This window comes from Acanthochromis polyacanthus, chromosome 10 (genome assembly GCF_021347895.1).
Source record: "Acanthochromis polyacanthus isolate Apoly-LR-REF ecotype Palm Island chromosome 10, KAUST_Apoly_ChrSc, whole genome shotgun sequence".
NCBI classification, from domain to species: domain Eukaryota; kingdom Metazoa; phylum Chordata; class Actinopteri; family Pomacentridae; genus Acanthochromis; species Acanthochromis polyacanthus.
In genome coordinates, this window is record NC_067122.1 from 16,411,395 (window position 1) to 16,431,890 (window position 20,496).

The following is a 20,496-nucleotide window of genomic DNA, read 5'->3' on the forward strand; positions in this document are numbered from 1 at the left end:
TGTTTTTTATTTTGTGACTTTACTCATTTTCAGCCAACCAAACACGTATTAGATGAGGCAGACCTCGTCACCATGGTAACCCAGAGAAGACGTGGACGTGATCCCTGGTCTCTTAGGTAAAAGTCCAATTCATTCAGGATTTCTGACTTGGAAAGTTGGGAAAACTCAACCCAGGCCTGAATATCCAAGATGGCTGCTCAGTACATGAAAGCTGTGGTAATGAACTGATTATTATTTTCTGACTGTTTGAATGAGTCTTACACTCAGTACTGTGCAACATCTATCGGTGGAGGTTGTGACAGTGTATACACAAAATACCACATCAGGCATTTCTATGAACAGGTAGCCTATCATTCACAGTGTTTCATCCTAAATGACAGTTTTCCTTGAGGTGTCAGTGTGGGTTTTGTGACGTTACTCTAGAGTTTGGTCATTTCTGATGTGAAGACATTTCTCTGATTCCTGAAATAAATGGAACACAGCCGTACCGGAATATTTAAACACAACAGAGTCATTACTGTTGTTATTAGTAGCACCTGTATTTTACTACTATGATAGATAAAACAAGAAAAGCACTCAGAGAGCACATTACTCTGCCAGGCTGCTCAGTTATTGTATCATTTCCAATGGATGAAATCTTGAAAAAAAAAAATTGTGGCAGAAAACAAAACAGAACATATGGCCATTTAATATAGAAGAACACACAAACAAAATGACCTTACACTGAGCACAGACGCAATCATGTGATTGTCAGCAGGTAGCTGGTAGTGTTCACTTGTCATAGTTACAGTGACGCTGTGTCGCTATCTCGCAATGATACAGAAATATTTAACAAATCCGTGGATCCAGACTATAAGCCACATCACTGCCAAAATCTAATCACTTGGTCCTTGTGTCATTTCTGACCTTCCCTGAAAATTTCCCCTAAATCTGTTGGTCCGTTTTTGAGTAATTTTGCGCACAGACAAACGTAAGCCTATTGTCACATAGCTGCGCTAATATATTACAGCGTTTAATTTGTCATGTGGACTTTCAAATTTCCAGTGGAGTCTCTTGTAGATAACAGCTCAGTTCGAACTGAAGAAAACATTTACAGTATGAATCATTTGAAGCTTTACTGTGCTTGACTGCAGAGACATTTCTCATTTTGACATGAAGCATTTCAAATTTAATTCAGCTTTGTATTTTACTATAATTACTTTAAAATCTCTCCATTCCAGGAAACATTCTAGGAAACTATTCATTAAATTAAAAAGTTATTGGGATATTGCTGACTGCTCAAAATAAGGTGTTAACCAAAGGCTGTTTAAACTACCACAAATACATTTTTTTAAAGATAAAAAGGTTTGTTCAGGAAAAAAATGAGATATATGCTGACAAAGGCTGCAAATATCAGTTATTTTATTTGCTGATTAATCTGCTCATTATTGTCAGAAAATAAGGCGAAAATCCCAATTACTACTTGTCAAGGTGACATCTTAACTGGCTTGTTTTGTCTAACTGACAAGTCCACGACCAAACCAAAGTTTTCTATCAACACGAAGTCAGAAAACCAGTTCCACCTCCTCTTATAAAATGACTTAGCCATTATTCAGCATCCACTCATTCAAATTTAAATCCTCAGCATGGACTGGCTATCTGGGTAACTACAGCCTGCCAGATTAAGAGTTAATAAATAAATGCACTAGTGACATGACCTCAGGGCTACATCCAGGATCCCCAGCTGGAGGACCCCCCAGACCCCCAGTGTGGCTCTAGCAGCAGACCTGCACCTGTATGCGGTGCGTCTGTCCCGTTTGGAAAAAGTTGGCAGCGCAATGGTTACACTGCGTGCGTCCCAAGGGCAAAGGAAATGAGGAAACCGATCACAACAACAAATGAAGACTGCTACCTTTCCAGACCTGCCCGTGCCTGTGAGCGGACTGATCTGCTGCTCTGCTGTAGCTGCACTGCCTTGTCAGCGGAGGACGATATCCTGGGTTTATTTATAAGGGGGATAAAAAAATAAAAAATAAATTAAACGGGAGATGCGCCTGGAGGGGAAACGTCACATTTTCATCGGGAGCGACAGCGTGGAGAGACTGTGACCGAGCCGGGGAGAGGAATATGCGGCACTGTCCCTCTGCACGTCGGGCCAAAGCGTCGGATCGGTTACCGGATGAACGTCCTAAAGCTGGATGGTGTGATTTTTTGCAGCCACACATGAGGATTTTACGATCGCACCACGTTTCAGCGGGAATCTGAGTGATCACGCCACGCCGGACCCCCCAGACCGGTGCGTCTGGATCAGAACCAGCACACTGACGGTACCCAAAATAAATACAAGGAGGCATCACTTTAAAGTTCAGACAAGTTTCAAGGAAAAAAGGGCCACCATTTGTGGGATGTGTTGCTACGGATAAGTATTAAATAATATAAGAAAGGCACATTTTGTCTTCAGGGAGGGTTATTTCAGGCTTTCTCCACTGCCTCACTAATTCAAAGAATATCACATGTAGTTTAGGCTGCGTACCGACTCCTGGTGTAGTTTAGACTATAATTTAAGCACAAATGCAACAAAATAAAGTTTTTATGCCTACAATGAGGATGCCACCCTGGGAGTCCTTGCAGGGAAGGGAGACTGGAGAATGAAAGCGGGATATCTGCGTCTCTAATCGGACACAGGAGCAAAGGAGGAAGGACAAGCAAACGTTTATCCTTTTTTTTTTTTTTTTTTTGGATTGGTCCAAAAATATTTTTTGCGTGCCCCTTGGACTCCTGCACAATGGGGATTATGCTTCAAGTTATTCTAGGAATGTTTCAATTCCTGCTGCTCACCAGAATACCGACGTCCCATGCCAAGGTATGTATGTTTGGACCATCTGACCTCAAAGGCTGCATGTGGGAGCTGGTCCACCGGCCACCAGCATGTAGCCTCTCTGATTCATTCCAAGCTTATTCCCTTTATTTGCACAGTGGGCTTTTTTTCTATGAATTTGGTCTGGTGGGAGGTTGTAGCTTTGTGGAAGTTATCCTCGAGGTCAATGACACCTGTCAGGGAAAAAAACACTACATAATCCAGCAGGAGTTTATCTGTGCTTCTCAGTAATTACTTTATAGTGGCATTATCCTTTACTGACTCCTTTTGCTGTCACAATTCAGTGATGTTTTATATAAGGGAGCCTTAAAAGAGTTATAGTGTTTGCCTGTTAAAGCTTCATTATGATTATTGGGTTGCCAGGTTGTGTGAAATTCCCCCTCAAGCATGGTGCTTTATTTGTTTTAGCTAGCTTCACATTTATCAAATTTACTGAACATGTAGTGGAAAAGTCTCTTCATCAATTTCGTTAATATTAAAGTAATGGTTTAATATTTTGGGATGTGAGCTGCTTCTTTGTAACTCTAGTGAAATCAGAACATACCGCTAATGTTAGCTTAGGTTAGCTTAGCCTGGGAACAAATTTAACAGCTAAGTTAAATTGTCTCTTGCTAAAGTTAACAAATATGTCTAACGGCACCACAAAAGCAACTAGCTAACAAACTAGTTGACATGCTAAAACTTGTTTTAATCTGTAGAAGAACTAGAAGGACATTTTTGGCAGAAACCGCTAACTTCCTGGAATCTCTGCTAGTTGCCTTGCGACTGGACGGCTAAATAATAGTACACTCATTCTGTTATATTGAGCCTTTCACAGGATACACTAATTATGAATAACAATATTATTAAAGAACTAATTAATAAGCTTCAGGGATACTAGCTGGTGCCTTTTAAGCAGCTAGACAAAGCCCAGTTGACTGACTGTTTCTCGGTTTTGATGCTAGGCTAAGCTAACGTGTCAAATTTCTTGTACTGACATAAGGATGGTCACAAGATTTTCATTCAAGTCTGGGTAAGCAAATTATTTCCTGTTTCCTGTTCTTGTTTCCTGTACTGTTTGGCTCATTAACATGTGCCACCAGACCATTTTAAATGTCATATTGAGAGCTAGCTAAAAATACAAACATGCAACCCAAAAGTTGTTAATAGTGTCTCACAAATAATGTATACGGTAAAATGTTTGCTAATTTTTAAATACAACTAATTATTATTTTAAATATCAATTAATGTGTGTATTATTTGATTGATAGTTTAACTGATTTAACTGTAAAGGGTTGAAAATAGCACAAAAAAAAACTTTGCAGTTCTTCAGAGCACAGGAAGAGGCCTTTGGATGTCCAAACAAACAAACTTAAAACAAACAAACAAAGCCGCACACTGGATCAGCAGAAACTAGAGACAGATCTATATTTTTGATCGATGAACGCCGGTGAACAATAATTTAATTAAAATATTGTCTTAATTTCTGTCATTTGAGATCTATAGATGAATCAGCTGATCATTTCAACAGTAAGGGCATTGCATGTGCAGAAATACTACAACAATCTTTATGTACTTCATGCTTTGCATTGTGTAAATTAAACAAAGGAAGGCTATAGTTATTATTTATAAGAACTGTTCATTGATTGCACTGTCATTAATGTCACTTTCCACTTTCTGCACACATACATGGTAGAGACCAGCATGTGCTGGTTTTTTATTTATGTCTGGTAACTTCTATCAGGAACAGGCAGTTCTCTGAAGTGATGTGGGATCCAGCCCTGACTCTGTGCTGCTGTATGTTTTAGTGATTCATCATCCTAGACAATACATGGCTCACAGCAACGTGCAACAGAAAGCCTCCTCACCTGCTCACAGCTGCTCTGTCTCACACCCAATAATTTCTACTTTCGTTCTGTTTGCTTCTCTGACAGCTTACATGAAAAGGGGGTCATCTTTTTCCTCCTCTAGTGATGTAGGCCAGTATCTTCTTCACACACATGGCCCATCTGTACTGTGCTCTGGGAGTGGCTGGGAGTTAGACAGTAGACAGATAGCAATGCCAGTGCAGATGGCTCTGGGCTGGCACTCAGGACTCTGTGTGTGTGTGTGTGTGTGTGTGTGTGTGTGTGTGTGTGTGTGTGTGTGTGTGTGTGTGTGTGTGTGTGTGTGTGTGTGTGTGTGTGTGTGTGTGTGTGTGTGTGTGTGTGTGTGTGTGTGTGTGTGTGCAGATATATCTGCCAAAAGGAGTTAATCTTAGACTTGTCTCAAAGACTGATACAGAGGAGACACACTTCAGCCCATAGCAGTCACAAAATGGCTTCGGTCCCAGCTTAACTCAATGTTGTTCAATCAATGTGGGCCAGAATTACCTGTGTGTGTGTGCAGAAGGGGGTGGAGCAGTTAAAAGAGGGCAACTGGACAAAGTCTACATTCCCTTACTAATGGCCTTGGTCTTCAAAGGCCCAAACTGGGTGCTGTAAAATTCAGTGTATCTTTCTGTTTGTTTTTCAGTGATGGAAAAAATATTGAGATCTTTTACTCCAGTACTAGTACATTTTCAACGCTGTGAAAATACTCCCTTCAAATAAAAGTCCAACTTTCTAAATCCTTCTTGAGTAAAAGTACTTGTTCATCTCCTGTGACTGACAGATTATTAAATGTTAAATTGTTTGTCCATTAACATAAACGTATAAATGTCTAAGCACTTATTACTGTTAAATCTGGTCAGTCCAGTGGTTTCCAGCATGAGGTCTGGGTCCCTCCAAGGAGTCATACCATGAATAGTATGGTCAATAGATGATTGTCAGATTTTACTCAATAAATGTTATCTTGTCATTCCCCAAATGCTTCTTTTCATAAAACAATTTTAGAGACAAAAGCCATGGGCTTCTTATGAGTCCCAAAAAGACACAGCACAGTATTAATATTTATTAACACATGATCTTTTTTTATACAATTCTTGTATATTTGTGAATACAAAATGTTTATCTGCAAAGTAACTGTAGCTGTGAAATAAATGTAATGGAGCTAAAAGTACAACATTTGCACCTTGAAAATGATTGAGTAGAAGTACAAAATAGAAATACTCAAGTGAATGTACTTTCTGGCACAAATGTTCTACTTTCTGGTTACTATAAGAAACGGGTAACAGGAACAGAAACTACAAATATTACACTGATATTCCTGTCAGAGTGAACTGCCATTTTCTTAAAAGTAATATTTGCAGAGAAATCCAGGGCGGACGCTCTCACTGTCTACAACTGTGTGGCTGCTGAAAGTGTTGCTAATTGGTGAAAGGCTTCAGGGGAAAGGGAGCAGGTGCAACTTGTCCAAATTTTCAGCAGCTCCATCCCTCATGGAGGTGAAATATGATTATAAACAGTTCTATTCAGGTCCATAGTCAAGTGTACCAACAGACCTCACCTGTGCAGGAAATGCTTCATAACCAAGCCTAAAATGAGAAAAGTTCGAGTTCTCTGTCATACTGTTGGTCTCCTTCTACAGTCTTGCAAGCATATCTGGGTATCAAAGTTCAGAGGTTTCGCTTTCTTCCTGATATTTACCTCCTCGCTTTATTGAGCTTGTCGTGTTCAGATGTCAGGTGTGAAATATTGCGGTGTTCATTAACAGGAAATGCTTTGATGTGTGCTGCAGCGTTTTACAACAGTGTCAAACCGGAGGTTGCAGACAATAGCTCAAAAGGCAGATTACAGCGTTTAATGGTTTACTTGAGAAAGAATTTCGTAATTTCGATCAGTAATAGACAAAAATGTTATCTTGTTGAACATTTTTTTTTAAAACTGATATAAAACAAAATATAAACATGAAAGCTAAACATCTTGCGGGCAATCTGGGAGACTTGTTCAGGGTTTTATTCATTTTTGTTATATTTATTTTATTTTTTAATACTTTTTATATTCTGGTACACAAACCCTGTTAAATTTTGGCTTCATTTGTAAGTTTTGTCCCTCTGGACCCCGTACTGTACCGAACAGTCTCTGGGCATTTTTGCTGCTGTCACATTTTCACTCACTGTTGGATCATTCTCACTGAATATGAAGTCCTGGACCTTTGTGAAAAAAGCATAATGATGCCTAGAAGCACAGAGAACACAAACATGTCTTTTGTGCAGTATGACCAAAGTATCATCATTTAAAGACAGAAAACAAAAGGTGACTTTCTTTGATTATTTATTTTTTTCCAAAAACTTCAAATACCTGGAATTGACATTCCAACATTTTTTAATAGCTCACACTGTTGCCAATACTGTAGAAGAAGTAACTCTGCATACTGTTTACATTTTTATAACAGATTTGTGTCTGCTCTGTGTACACAGCCTGCTGTTCAGCTGAACAGTCCCTAAATTTTTGTTGTGTGACTGTTGGTCGCAGTGGAGTCACTAGAGGCTTTAGATTCCTTTCAAAGACACCAGCAGGTTTTGGGGCTCAGAGGATTACTTTGAGATAAATCCAGAATCCCAGGCTTTTGGTTTGGTCTCTGCATGGCTCTCATTCACTCAGATTCATTGCATAAATTACTGAAGGATATTTTAGTTAAAGAAATACATTGTTTTTTATTGGCAATGATCTACAAATCGACCAGTTTAGCTGCTTTTTCACTCTATGTTTATGCCAGTCTGAAATTAAACCACTTTAAAATGCAGCGCTCAATCCTCTTTAACAGGTCAAGTTAATCAGGAAGCTCTGAAGTTACTGAAACAGGCTTTTAACATAAATTTTCATTACTTCTATTTTCTATGTCCAGCTTGCTCACTGGCATCCAGCAGACTCCCCGAAATCCAGGGAAGGCCGAGAAGGTACACTTCATCTTTCTACCAACAGTCTCTGTTCATGGAGATGAAAGAGTAAAATTAAAACTCATTATCTGTCTGCGTCTCTCCACCAGTGCGACGGTGGTTGGAGGTTTATTCTCGGAGCGGCTGTGAGCCCCGGGACACACTGGTGGAGGTTTGGCGGGAGTTGCCAGGGGAGATCCACCATCTCTTCGTCCCGTCCTGCGTGTCCTTGAGGCGATGTGGCGGCTGCTGCGCTGACGAGGCCTTGGAGTGTGTGCCCACGCTCACGCACACACTCACCATGGAGGTAACACTCCCACGCACACGTACAAAATCCCTATCTGCTCTAGTGGACGATAAAGTTGAATGATTTTCTTCTGATCTGTGTACAGCTGATGAGAACGTCCTTCATGAAACATGAGCTCATTGAGCTGCCCTTCGTTGAGCACAGCCAGTGTGAGTGCAGGTAATAAAAACACACTTTCTGTGCCTGTACGCAAAAGGTAGAGTTACACTGTGTACTTGTTGGTCATTGACCTCACTGCACATTTATACTTGCAGGTTAAAAGAACAATTCCAGCCAACGCCTAACACAAGGTAAAACATTCATCATTTCTTTTTCTCTCTGTGTTTCTGGATTTCATTCTTCCTGATGTTGACTGTGTGTTAGTGAGCTGTTCTACCTTTATGACATCATTCTACTGATGATGCTACTAATGAACAGAAAGTAATCAAACCAGCACTTCAATGCAAAAAACTGCTTTTCTTGATTAAATCCAAGTAGACATTTGTGGCTTATTTTTAAGAGGTTACACGTATCAGCTGCTAGTCTTCATATTCATTACATGCTTTAAATAATCATTCATTTCAAACAGTTTGTCTTGTGGGTTGATGTTAAAGCTCTTCCTTGCTGCAGAGATCCAGCATCTCTGGCAAATAACTCAACATTTACAGTTCAGCAGATTACCAAATTCATATCATCAGGATCATGTCAGTCCGTGGAACATGTCCGTGTTTTATCTTTATTGTATACTTACAATTACACAGAGAGGAAAATTGACATGCCTGTGCCTCTTTCACCTGCTGCATTTTAACAGCCAAACCAGTGATACACAGTAAAACCCAGCAGGACACTGATGACAGTTTAGGCTGATTTTTAATTGTAATGTTTTTATTTAGTGTCACCCACCAAAAATGTGTTTTGCGTATTCATATTGAGTGCATTCCCCTTCTGCCATAGACTAATTGATCAGTCAGGCAATTAATCTAGCCAATTAAAAGCCATTTTGAGATAATTGCCATTGGCTGACTACCAAGCTTCGGCTAACAGGGGCTACATTAGGTCATCTGCCCTGGCGACTGACTGGGGATCGACTCGCCTCTGCAGCTAATGAAGTGCTTCCCCTTGTGCAGAGTCACGCTTCCAATTCTATAAGCCTCGCGTCCAATGCTGAGAATAAACTGCATTTATTGCAAACATCATCATGGCTTATAGGAGGCAGAGGAAAAAATAGAAATGTGTCTCATTGAGCAGGGGAGAGAAGGTTCGTTTGCTACGCTTACAGGCAGTAACACTGCAGACAATATAAGTGTTTAGTTCGTGCTTATTTAATTCATGCAATTTTGAGTCTCATTTGTTACCATCATAAACTTGCAGTAATTTCTCAGATGCAAAAAAACAACAACATCATTATATATCGGTATTGACCATTGAAACTCCCCACTGATGGACCACTATTTGCAATATTTACATCAGTGTAGTTGTAGTTTTCTCTTCCCCTGCCTGTGTTGGTACATTAGGGCCAATTCATGCTTTCCAAAGTCCCCAGTGTGTGACGTAAATGTTGTTATCCTAACAGGGTTACAAGGGTAGATGCGGACCCCTCTGCAGATGCTCGCATTCAGCCCAAAATTTGTAACAACAGAGTGTTCACATGTGCCAGGAAAGCACATGATCCTTAAAACTTATGCTTTTTATGAGAATGATATTCTCCACATCCACACCGATATAATTCATCGTTAAAAGAGTTACAGTTTCAGTTGTCCTTGCCTGACTTTGGAGGTACTTCGATTTACACATGCTTTCCATTAACAGTGACACAACATGGTGGGAAGTTCCACATTCTCCAGAAATCCCGTTCTATGTCCGTCCACCGTGCTTGCCATGCCTCAGGAATAATCGCATTGACACAGTGCTGAAGCTCAATTTCTATGAGCTATATCCTGTATCCTGTGCTGACCCTCACTTTATATCACAGCTCGTTATCACCACTTGTAAATCAATAGAGAGGAACCACTGGTAGGACAGTGTATTACTTCATCTGTACGTACACTGACTTCTAGTAGCTCTATAACACTACTAAAGGTCAAAAACTCTACATGGTTTGATATTCTTCTACAGCAGACTATGAGGTGCATTTAATACATCAGGCAAGATATATATATATATATATATATATATATATATATATATATATATATATATATAGAGAGAGAGAGAGAGAGAGAGAGAGAGAGAGAGAGAGAGAGAGAGAGAGAGAGAGAGAGAGAGAGAGAGAGAGAGAGAGAGAGAGAGAGAGAGAGAGAGAGAGAGAGAGAGAGAGAGAGAGAGAGAGAGAGAGAGAGAGAGAGAGAGAGAGAGAGAGAGAGAGAGAGAGAGAGAGAGAGAGAGAGAGAGAGAGAGAGAGAGAGAGAGGTGGAATTCATCCAGGTACATTGTAGTTACAAGTTGTGGGTCTTAGAGAGCTGGCTCAACAGGATATCTCACCACAAAACAAATTTATGGGATTAATTCTTCACTTTTAACTTATCTTAAGGAAAGCAAAATTGATGTTTCAGTAAGTTAACTTTAGATCTTCGTATATCTTCCCAACTGACAAAAAACATAAAAACAAAAATCTTAAAATCTTCAGACCGTAGGTTGAGCTATACATGCGAAAAGTAAAGAAATCTTCCTTTCTCAGCATGTAGAAGCCCTGCTGTTCAGGTTTTGTTGAGTGTCAGCTGGAACTGACAGCTGTACACTGTGAAAGCAACATTTCTGCTCGACTCCTGGTGTTTGTTTGTGTGTCTGGCAGGTCCAACCACACAATCATATGATTGCATCTTTAATGTTTATGTCCCCTCGCTTCCTGTTAGGCTGTGCACATAAATAGAGGATTCCAATGTATGCGTGTATAGAGTTTGTTCCCCTGCAGTTAAAGGTCATGTGCATGACAGTGAGGAGTTTTTCAACATTTGCACATGTTCTTTGCATGTGCAGATGCTCTTTGTGTTCATACGAATGACTGTTTTCATATGAATGTGTTTGTGTGTGTGTCTCAGTGAGTTAGCATCTGTGTGACTCTCTCCCAGCATCCCCTGGGACCCACCGCATCCTGTTGTCACCATAGTGATGATTTTATCTCCCCTGCCATGTGCTCTCTCACAGACTGACAGAGCAGAGTCACGCATCCATAATAGTAAATTAGAGCTCCAAAAACAAGAGCAGCAGCAGCACAGTCTGTTAATAATGTTAGAGCTAAGCTGGTATACACCGTCCCCATAGCTAGATGCAATTTAAGATAGCAGAGAAAGGCAAGTTAAAGGTAGAAATACTTTGTTATTAAGGGCACTCGTTAAAGTAGAAGGCTTGAAGCTCAAAATAATAAATTATGACACTTATCAGCATGTTATAGGTTAAAAAAGGCAAGTATTGGGTGCCCCGGTAGCTCAACGGGTTAAGCGGATGACCTATAAATAGGGGCTATAGTCCCCAATGCAGCAATCATGGGTTTGAGTCTGACCCATGGCCATTTGCTGCATGTCCTTCCTCCACTCTTCTCCCCACGTTTCCTGTCTGTACTTTCAACTATAATAAAGGCTAAAACACCCCCCAAAAAACTTTAAGAAATAGAAAAAATACAAGTCTCAAAGTCAAATAGTGAATTTTTTTTGTTTAATATCATGAAATGTACTCGGAATATTTATCAAATGAGTATTGGAGTGCTCTCCTCATATTTCTTCCAGTGTCTTCTTGGGCAGTATAGTGATACAAGTCTGTAAAAATACCAAGAACATATGTGACTGTACTAGGTCGGATCAAGTATTTCTATATCACTTTCAGCACAGCACAAGTCTGAACTGCATGACGTCAGACTTTAACAGATTGACGCACACAAGCAAAGTACTTTGAGCTTTGTGAAGTGTCTTAGGTGAAGGTGGCTTTTTCCACAGTTCAACAACAACATTGGTCCAAAAACATCACAGAGAGCGCAAAAGGCACCTTTCTCATTTGGTTAGGCACAACAGTTTCATAACTTTTACAAAGTGAAATGCAGGTTTTTACAAAAAAAAATAGCAGGAGTTGAAGTTTAGTTTGTTGCTTCCAGCAGTTAGTAGGAGTTTCTCCTCTGAGTTCAGTGAATACCAGCTGCGTCAGACATCAGCAGGATATATAGGAGGGTCTCCAAAGAGAGCTGTACTCTTCATTAATTAGCATAATCATAATTATCCCCAACATGGAGACAGGATCTAATGGCAGGTCACACTGTGTACTTTTCTTTACCTTAGGCAGGTGAGCTGTCACACACAAAGTCACAGTTTATAAGTTAAATATTGACAGTTAAATCAACAGTGACAAAGTGATACACTGTCCAGTCTTGCGTGTATAACAAATGTTGCAAGTACCAAGGCTTCTAAACTTCTAAAATCTCTAGCTAAATGCACGTATCAGATATAAACTTTACCTAAATCATATGAAACTTCTAAAATTCTCAATGCATCATGCAGTCTATCAGGCCCATGTAAGACTCCATTCAGTATATTCACTCTGTAGGTGCATCAACAATGATTTGACAGATGTCATAACTTAACACAATGGTTAGCATGAGCTCCTGCTCAAGTGTATAACATTTTGTCTCCTGGATTTTCTCAGATCCCATCTGAAGCGAGCAAGAAAAGACAAGAAAAAGGAAAGGGGAAAGTCCAAACAGAAGGCAACTGGAGACATCAGAGCTACGTAGGTTGAACATTCAGTGCTCACATTTGATTTTTTTTTTAAAAGTCGGTTAGAAGAGTTTAAGTTTTTACTTGTGTTAGTCAGTGTTCTCTAGATACTGGCAGCCTCAGAGTGAATGTTTGGATTAGGGGAAAAGTGGGTTATCTGGTCTACAATATTACTGAAGGACAATTTGTTTTACAGCCACAGCAGCCAAGGTCTCACACACACACACACACACACACACATACACACACACACACACACACACACACACACACACACACACACACACACACACACACACACACACACACACACACACACACACACAAATCAATCCACCACGTGAACTCAGTAACCACAATAATCAAGACACTGTTTACCCAGTAGTTAGTGAATATCGATGGTCATTAGTACATTCTCATCTCAGTAATAAAAATATAGAGCCACGTGTAACCTGATCTCAGTGAGTCCTGAACGGTGAAGGATAAGAATTAGCGTTCTCTTTCTTTCCGCTCTTTTTAATCTGCTTCCCGTTCACTTTGCTGTCAGTCATTTCCGGGCCTCAGGGGCCAGAGGTGGCTCGGTTTGGGTGTGATGTCCCTCAACACCCATCCATCACTCAGAACAGGCTTATTCAGACTCTGGCAGGGGTGAAATCTGTGTAATTTGCTCCTAAATGCCACCTCCTCCGTCCATGCCAGCGGCAGGCGTGGTCATTGGGATGTGAACAAAGATGCCCCCCCTCTGCCTCATTAAGTAACTTCATTAAAGCTGCCAGCCTCCCGGGAAGTCGGAGGCAGAACCAGCTCCAGTTAATGGACCAACTGACGCAGGCAACTTTTTCAGACTCAGATCTCAGAGAGGGAAAGTGCAGGGCGTCTAGAGGAGAAACTGAAAGCCTCATAGGCAACTATGCGAACATAGCCATGGTAACAGACAGAGAGACCGACGGACAGAAAGAAAGAAAGTTTGTCAGCAGCTAAGGACACAGTATCCCACATTAGTCACACATCTCCCACACACTGCATTGTGTGGGTTTGTTTCAGACTGGCGCTTTTCAAACAAGCCTTGCATTTCATTTTTAACCCATCCTCTGCTTTGATCCAGACTGAAATATCTCAACAGAAACTAGCTGGGTTGTTGCAAAATGTTAATAACGATGCCTGCTCCCTTTTTGATGATGTTTGTGGTTTTTAAACTAAATTTTAATGATTATGTGATGAAGTCTGGTTGGGCATTTATGCACCCCATAAGATAAATTCAAAAATTTGATTATCCCTTAACTTGTTATCTGTTCTTGAAGATATTTCACTTCTCATGCCAGAGGATTCTTCAGTTTTAACCGACTGATAGGGAGTCTTTCATATATATTGGCACTCCCAACTCACATGGCTATTGGCTCATTACCACCCCAAACCTCACTTGCCTTCAGGTGTAAATAGTGAAAATGCCAAATCAGGGATTAATCGAGGTATTAACGTTGGTAAAAATTTCTGCGGCGAGGTCTCAAGACTGCATTATAAATACCTGGTAAGTGGTGTCGCCGACCCCTTCCTTTGTGAATAAATGGTTGTTCCTGTTTAACATAGATGTTTCCTTGACTTTTCTCTGTCCAGAATGCGAGCATTGCTGTCCTCAAACAAGTGTCCCTTATCTTTTAGATGCAGGTAGACTGCTGAGTCTTTTCCTGATTAGCTGGATTTGCCGCATTGTTCCAGTGGTTGTGTGTGGAGTGGTCATTTAGCCTCAGCCATACAAAGTTTTCTCTGTATCTTAGATTAAAAACTGGTCCACACTATGAATAAAAGACTCAAGCTGAACAATGTGGTATGTCCAGTGCAATGCTGCGAGGAATGCACAGATCTATAAATAGGGAAGAGAAGCATAATTGAGGGTCGTAATGTCTGCATTATGGACAGAGAAGACGGATGATTTTAGAACAAAATGAAGAAAGCCATCTATGTTGACCTGGGACAACCATCAGTAAACAAAGGAGGGGGTCTGCTACACCACTTACCAGGTATTTATAATGCAGTCTTTAGATCTCTACCCAGAAAATGTCACCAGCAGTAACATCTCAGGCCTTCACAGGATCTTGTTGCATGGAGTTTGCATGTTCTTCTTGTGCAGTTTGAGTTTTCTCCAGGTTCTCCAGCTTCCTCCCAGAGTCAAAAAACATGCTGAGATTAATTGGTGATTCTGAATTGTCTGTAGGGGTAAATGTGAGTATGATTGTTTGTCTCTATATGTAGCCTTGTGATAGACTGGCGACCTGCCTTCACCCTAAGTCAGCTGGGATAGACTCCAGCCCCCTGCAACCCCAATGAGGATTAAGCTGTGTATGGATAATGGAAGGATGAATGGGAAAATTCTACAACATTGGGTGTAGAACATTCATAATGAATTTATAAACTCTGGAGCTAACCACACTGTTTGTACACTTCTCTTCCACCCAGAACCCATGCTCCCCCTACTCTTCCGGCAACGTCCTCTCCTCCTCCATCACCCCCTACCACCAGTTTCTCTCCAACTCCCTCTCCGATGCCTCGTTGCCGCCCCTGCAGAGGGAGGAAGTGGGCTCTGGATGTGAGGTCATGTCAGTGCCGCTGCACCGTCAGAGATGAGAACTGCAGCCGGAAAGGCCTGAAGCTCAACCCTCGGCGATGCAAGTTAGTCCACGTGCAATCAAATCATAAAATTCTGTTGCTAGAATGTGATTGTTTTTGAACATACACGTGTGTAACTAAAACTCAATATGTTTGTTGAGTTTTATTCGATAAAAAAACAATCAGTAAAGCATCTGTGCCTACTCTAAACTGAAACTGTAAGCCCTTGCTCCAGAGCATCTTCCCATTTTTCCCATTGTAACCAAGAACAAATCCATTTCTTCAACATTAATTGGACTGTAACTCATGTGGCAGTACAGTTATACTGTAAGTTGTGGGGTTGGCATTTTGATTCCACATTGTGTGGCCTTGAACAAAATCCCTACTCCTAAATAGATCCTAAAATGGATATATTTGATAGACCAAATGTAAGTTGTTTTGGGCAAGATCATCTGCCAAGAAAAACTGTACCACCAGACTCATAGTGTGCACAATTGAATTCAGCATTCATGTGAGAATCAGTCTGTTATGGATAAAAAAAAGTTTAATTAAAGCTAAAACCTTTTCTCTTCATTGTTCATGTTCCAGGTGTGACGCCCTGAGGACCTGATATGTCCGCTCACTTTCTTTTCACCACCTTCTCTCCACCAAATCCCTGTCGATTCATCGCCCACTCTCAGCATCAGTGCCGTGGATTATACAGACGCTTGGACATCCAGTAGCTCAAACTGAAGGAAATATTAATGGAAGCACACACACAAACCCGTAGTAGAGCTCCAGTAAAGCAACAAGTGCATCATTGCAGTTTAAATGTACTGTAGATCTAAGTGTGTTGTTCCAGCTGCTTGCTTTAGTGACAGAGCTTCTGTCAGTCCACATGTACGTGCGTGTACAGACATGTAGCGTCACAGAACACATCCAGTGAGTGGAGGATGAAAGTGGCAGAAAAATGGCAACTTGGAGAGACGTGGGAATAACCAGACAAAATCTTTCTCATGTATACAAGCCCAGAGGTGAACGTACTCTGCTGTGGTTTTGGAGATTGGACTTTAAGACGTTCCTATATAAAACAACAGTGGAAAGAGTGATCATACTCCACAAGAACAATGCGGATGAAGAGGACCAGTCTGACAAAGGTGTGCTACATGTTAACACTTCAGTGGAAGTTGTGATTATTGGCTCACAAGGAAGCTGCGCATGGGGACAGATTTCAGGGTTAAGTCATGGCCAGTGTTTGAGCAGAGGATTTAAACAGCAGATTATTGGGGGACGCATGCATACTGAGACATACCAGAAGGACACAGGACATGCACATGAACTGGCACCCCAGTGTGTGTGGACCTATAGTGTATCTGTGTGGTCTCCCCTCTGAAAGACCCAGATGGGTTATCCCTGCAGCCGTTCTCTCTTATTCAAGCATATGACCACAGGCTGGCTCTCCAAGCCGCTTTCCGGCATTTGTTTAATTTGGGCCTTTTGTCTCCAGCTTTCCTCGGTTCATCGATTGAAAGGAGCCGCTTTGCCTCTCTTTGTCACTCTTTTAGGCAGTGAGGAGAATGACAATGATGAGGCCTGGCGGCTGTCCACTGCTTCACACACATTCACACTTTTAATACCAGGAACACAAATGCACACACACACACACACTCTGCTGCAGCACACATACGTCCATATTTTCACAGACATGTGATGTGAAATGAATGCAGGTAGCCATAAGCTTTTGTGTGTGTCGCACCGAGTGTGCAAATATGTGCCAGTTGTTTATTTGCAATTTACTGCAAAGTCTTCAGTGAGTATTGTATTACATGCCTGTTTTATATTTTTATTGTAATTCTGTCACGTTGATTGGAAAGATATTCTATATTGCAGAATGTGTCTTTGTTTTGTTTTTGTTCATCTTTAATCCGTCTGCATAAAGAGTCACGCTGGGTGGCCGGTTCAATCCATACCCAAATGTGTTGAATTTAAACAGAGACGGCTCACACAGGCCACAAATGGGAGACTCTATACATTATAATGTGTAATTCAAACAATCAGTGGGGTTGTGTTGTCGGCAGCACTCAGAACCCAAGCAAATAGCCGTCCCTAGTGCAGTGAAAGGAAAACACGGCTGTTGTTGTTGTTGCATGTGAGAGCCGGGATGGGAAGAGTATTATTCATTTGGAACATAACTTGTTTATATTCTGACTGAATCTCATGGTTTAACTCCATGTTGGTTCATGACTGCTTGGCTGCTGGGTGGGAACAGGGATTTGAACTGTGACTGTTTCAGAAAGGATGAGGTCCTGAGCAGCTTGTCAGTCAGTGTGACGAGCTGAAGCCAGAGCTCACGGGACCCAAAGTAGCAGTTCGTGGAGTTGAAATTCATTTTCATCACCCGTTCAGAGCCAGTGTGCTGTGCTACATTTTACTGAGAACATTTTCCCAATGACGTCTATGCTCCCTAAGAAACAATATCTATGAAACTCCATGATTCATATCCGTATTCTCCCCCAGGATTCATATGATCCTGCGGATTGAAGAATAGTCACTCAGAAACTGCGCGCGGTCCACAGTCTGAATTATTTATGTCAGCCTTGAAGCAACACAGCTTTGTTTCAGTGGTTGCTCTGATAAGCTTTGTATTTATACTATCCTGAGATGAGATTATTTTTTTCCATGCTTGAGTTCATTGTTCAGTGTTTATTTCTGTCAATCAATGCTTCAATCACTACCTCTATATCTTAACATATTAATGACCAAGTATTAGAGCATTATTGTTACTTTCTCTGTGTTATTTCAGACCTCTTTTAAGACATGAATAAATGATACGTTTAGCAATAAGCACAGTCTGAGGTGCAAGACTTGGAGCTGCAGCAGATTTGTAGTGAAAATCACTGGTTTAGTGGAAGCTATAGGAGTTTTCTGAAGGGAAGAACTTTTCATGAGAGGAGAGCTGAACTGGTCCTCTGGAGTACAGACCAGACACTGTGTGATAATGTGGAGCAGGAGATGGGTTTCCAAAGCTTTTGTACTTTCAATGACTGGCGACCATTCTTGACCCTATATAAATAGTTTGACATTTTGGAAAATAAACTTCAGAGTTAGATGATAAAACCCATACAGTTGTAAATCTGTATAATAAATACATGTAAGAAGCTGAAGCAAGTAGTCATTTAGCTTAGCTTAGCATTAAGACTGGAAACAAATGGATGAGCAAGGTCTGCGCAGCAGCACTTCATTCTCTGGATTCTAGACATCTGTCCATCATCCATTTTCTTCCACTTGTTTAAACTTAGATTGTGATGGCAGCAGTTAAAGCAGGGAATTCCAGATGTAGCTCTCTCTAGCAATGTTTTTCAACCCCTGCTGAGTGATCCAGAGGGGTTATCAAACCATATGAGATACTTAATCTCTCTAGCAAGTTCTGGATCTCCTCCCTGCTGGAAGTGTTCAGAACATCTCTCAAGGATGATGCCCAGAAGGTATCTTAATCAGATGCCTTCAGTTGGTTCCTTTTGATGCAGTCAAATCTCTCTCTGAATGTCCCTAAAGGTGCTGTTAGGCAGCTGTTTACTCTTGTTTCCTATCTTTTTGCTTAGCTAAACTACCAAGCAGATGTATTTACTGAAGAGACATGGAAGTGGATCAATCTTTCAACTGATTCTAGAAAAGAGAGCAATGTGCTTCCCAATTTTTGAAACTATTCCTTTAATTTTTTTTTCACTTACTTGCAGCTATTTCTGTTCATGCATTCCTAATTCACGCAAGCTGATGCAGTTTTCTTTAATAATGGGGAACGAATACATTTAGTAAAGAAGCAAATGTTTTGGGAAACCCAAGAGGGAAGCCTGAATCTCAGTACAGATTGTACTCGTGTTTGAGATTACAAAGCACATACTCTAGATTAGTCCGCTGGAAGGGGGGAAAAAACGTACGGTGAGGAAGCTGAAGAATTTAACGGACTCCACTCATACAGACTTTTGTGACATATCAATGACATTCCACCTAAAAGAGTAGTGGTGCTGAGACAGCCTTCTGGGTGCCTCTCTTTCTTCATCTGTTATGTCTTGTGACCAAATTTTTTTGTAATAAAGGATTAATTCCGATCAATGAAAGCACCAACAGCTAGTTCTGCCAAGATACATTGTTGTGTGGTGACTCCTCCAGTCATTTCAGCATCACAAGCTTGGACATATTAATACTTTATTCAAATTCCAGATCTTGTGCGAGCATCAAACATCAGAGTGCTTTGTCTCTGCATAGTCTACATTGTGCTGTTAAGGTAGCCCCGTTCTAGCCTCCAGTGTCTTAGTAGCCTATAGATACCCCTTACTAAACTATGTAACATTTTATAATCTCTAGTATCCTGCCATGACCTTGTGTATGACGTTGTGCATACTTTAGAACTGTATTTGTAACTTCACTTTAGCTGTACCTTGCAATGAATCTCTTCTCTGCAAATACATTGTACTACTGTAGCCTATGAATAGAGAAAAACTACACTCTTTTTTTTGCTGCTACACCATTTGTGCCCTTTTATGATGTCTTTGTAGAAAACAATGCAGTTTTATGGTGTATTAGTATATAAATGCCAATTAATCAATTCAATGTCCACATTAAAGTGTATACTGCATCGTCAACTATATTCAAAATGATACCAGGATACAACCGTGATGTTACAGATGTTATTAAAGGAAATGTCTTATTTTTCATATAAACCTCTCGTTTTCTTTCTGTCCTTGTCTATCGTCCCTCTGCTGTGACCTCGGCCCCCTCCTCCCCTGTTTCTTTTGTTTTAATCTCTCATTTGACGGTAATGAAAGGTAAACAGGCATTTTTGATTACAGTGCCACCCTGGGAGTTGGGTACAGGGAACAAGTGCGTATGTGATGTGACGTGGTGTTATGAGACATAATATTGTTCCCTCTCCTCCTCTCGGCTGTTCTGCTGAGTCAGAAGCTGGTCAAGTACAAAGGTGTGCAGCCCCACACTGTCTGTGGAAAACTACTGTGAGTTTACTCCAGTGCATGTGAGGTACTTGCACATACTTGAGTATTTTTCATTTTATGTTTTAATTTTACAAGATGTTTCTCATGGTAGTACACCATACAACATAAGTGTTACAACAGGATACAGTTTCTATTTTTGTAACTTTTATTGGGCTAACAAGAACAAAAAATGGATGAATTGAGGAAATTGCTCATTTGTCTAATTTTATCAAATTCTACTTCAAGTTTATCTTGTATGCAGCTGATGTCCGTGAGAAATTTAGAAGGATTTTCTTCAAGCA

The 20,496-nt window shown here is 40.7% G+C and overlaps 1 protein-coding gene across 1 annotated transcript; it reads left to right on the plus strand.

Moving 5' to 3' along the window:
• Positions 1 to 1,739: 1,739 nt before the first annotated feature.
• On the plus strand, positions 1,740 to 19,924 carry vegfba (vascular endothelial growth factor Ba). The gene is made up of 8 exons (XM_051954582.1): positions 1,740 to 2,842; positions 7,604 to 7,655; positions 7,745 to 7,941; positions 8,027 to 8,100; positions 8,196 to 8,231; positions 12,550 to 12,633; positions 15,075 to 15,287; positions 15,813 to 19,924. Exons 1-8 carry the CDS (start codon positions 2,765 to 2,767, stop codon positions 15,832 to 15,834), a joined length of 756 nt encoding a protein of 251 aa, XP_051810542.1. The 5' UTR covers positions 1,740 to 2,764; the 3' UTR covers positions 15,835 to 19,924.
• Positions 19,925 to 20,496: the final 572 nt, after the last annotated feature.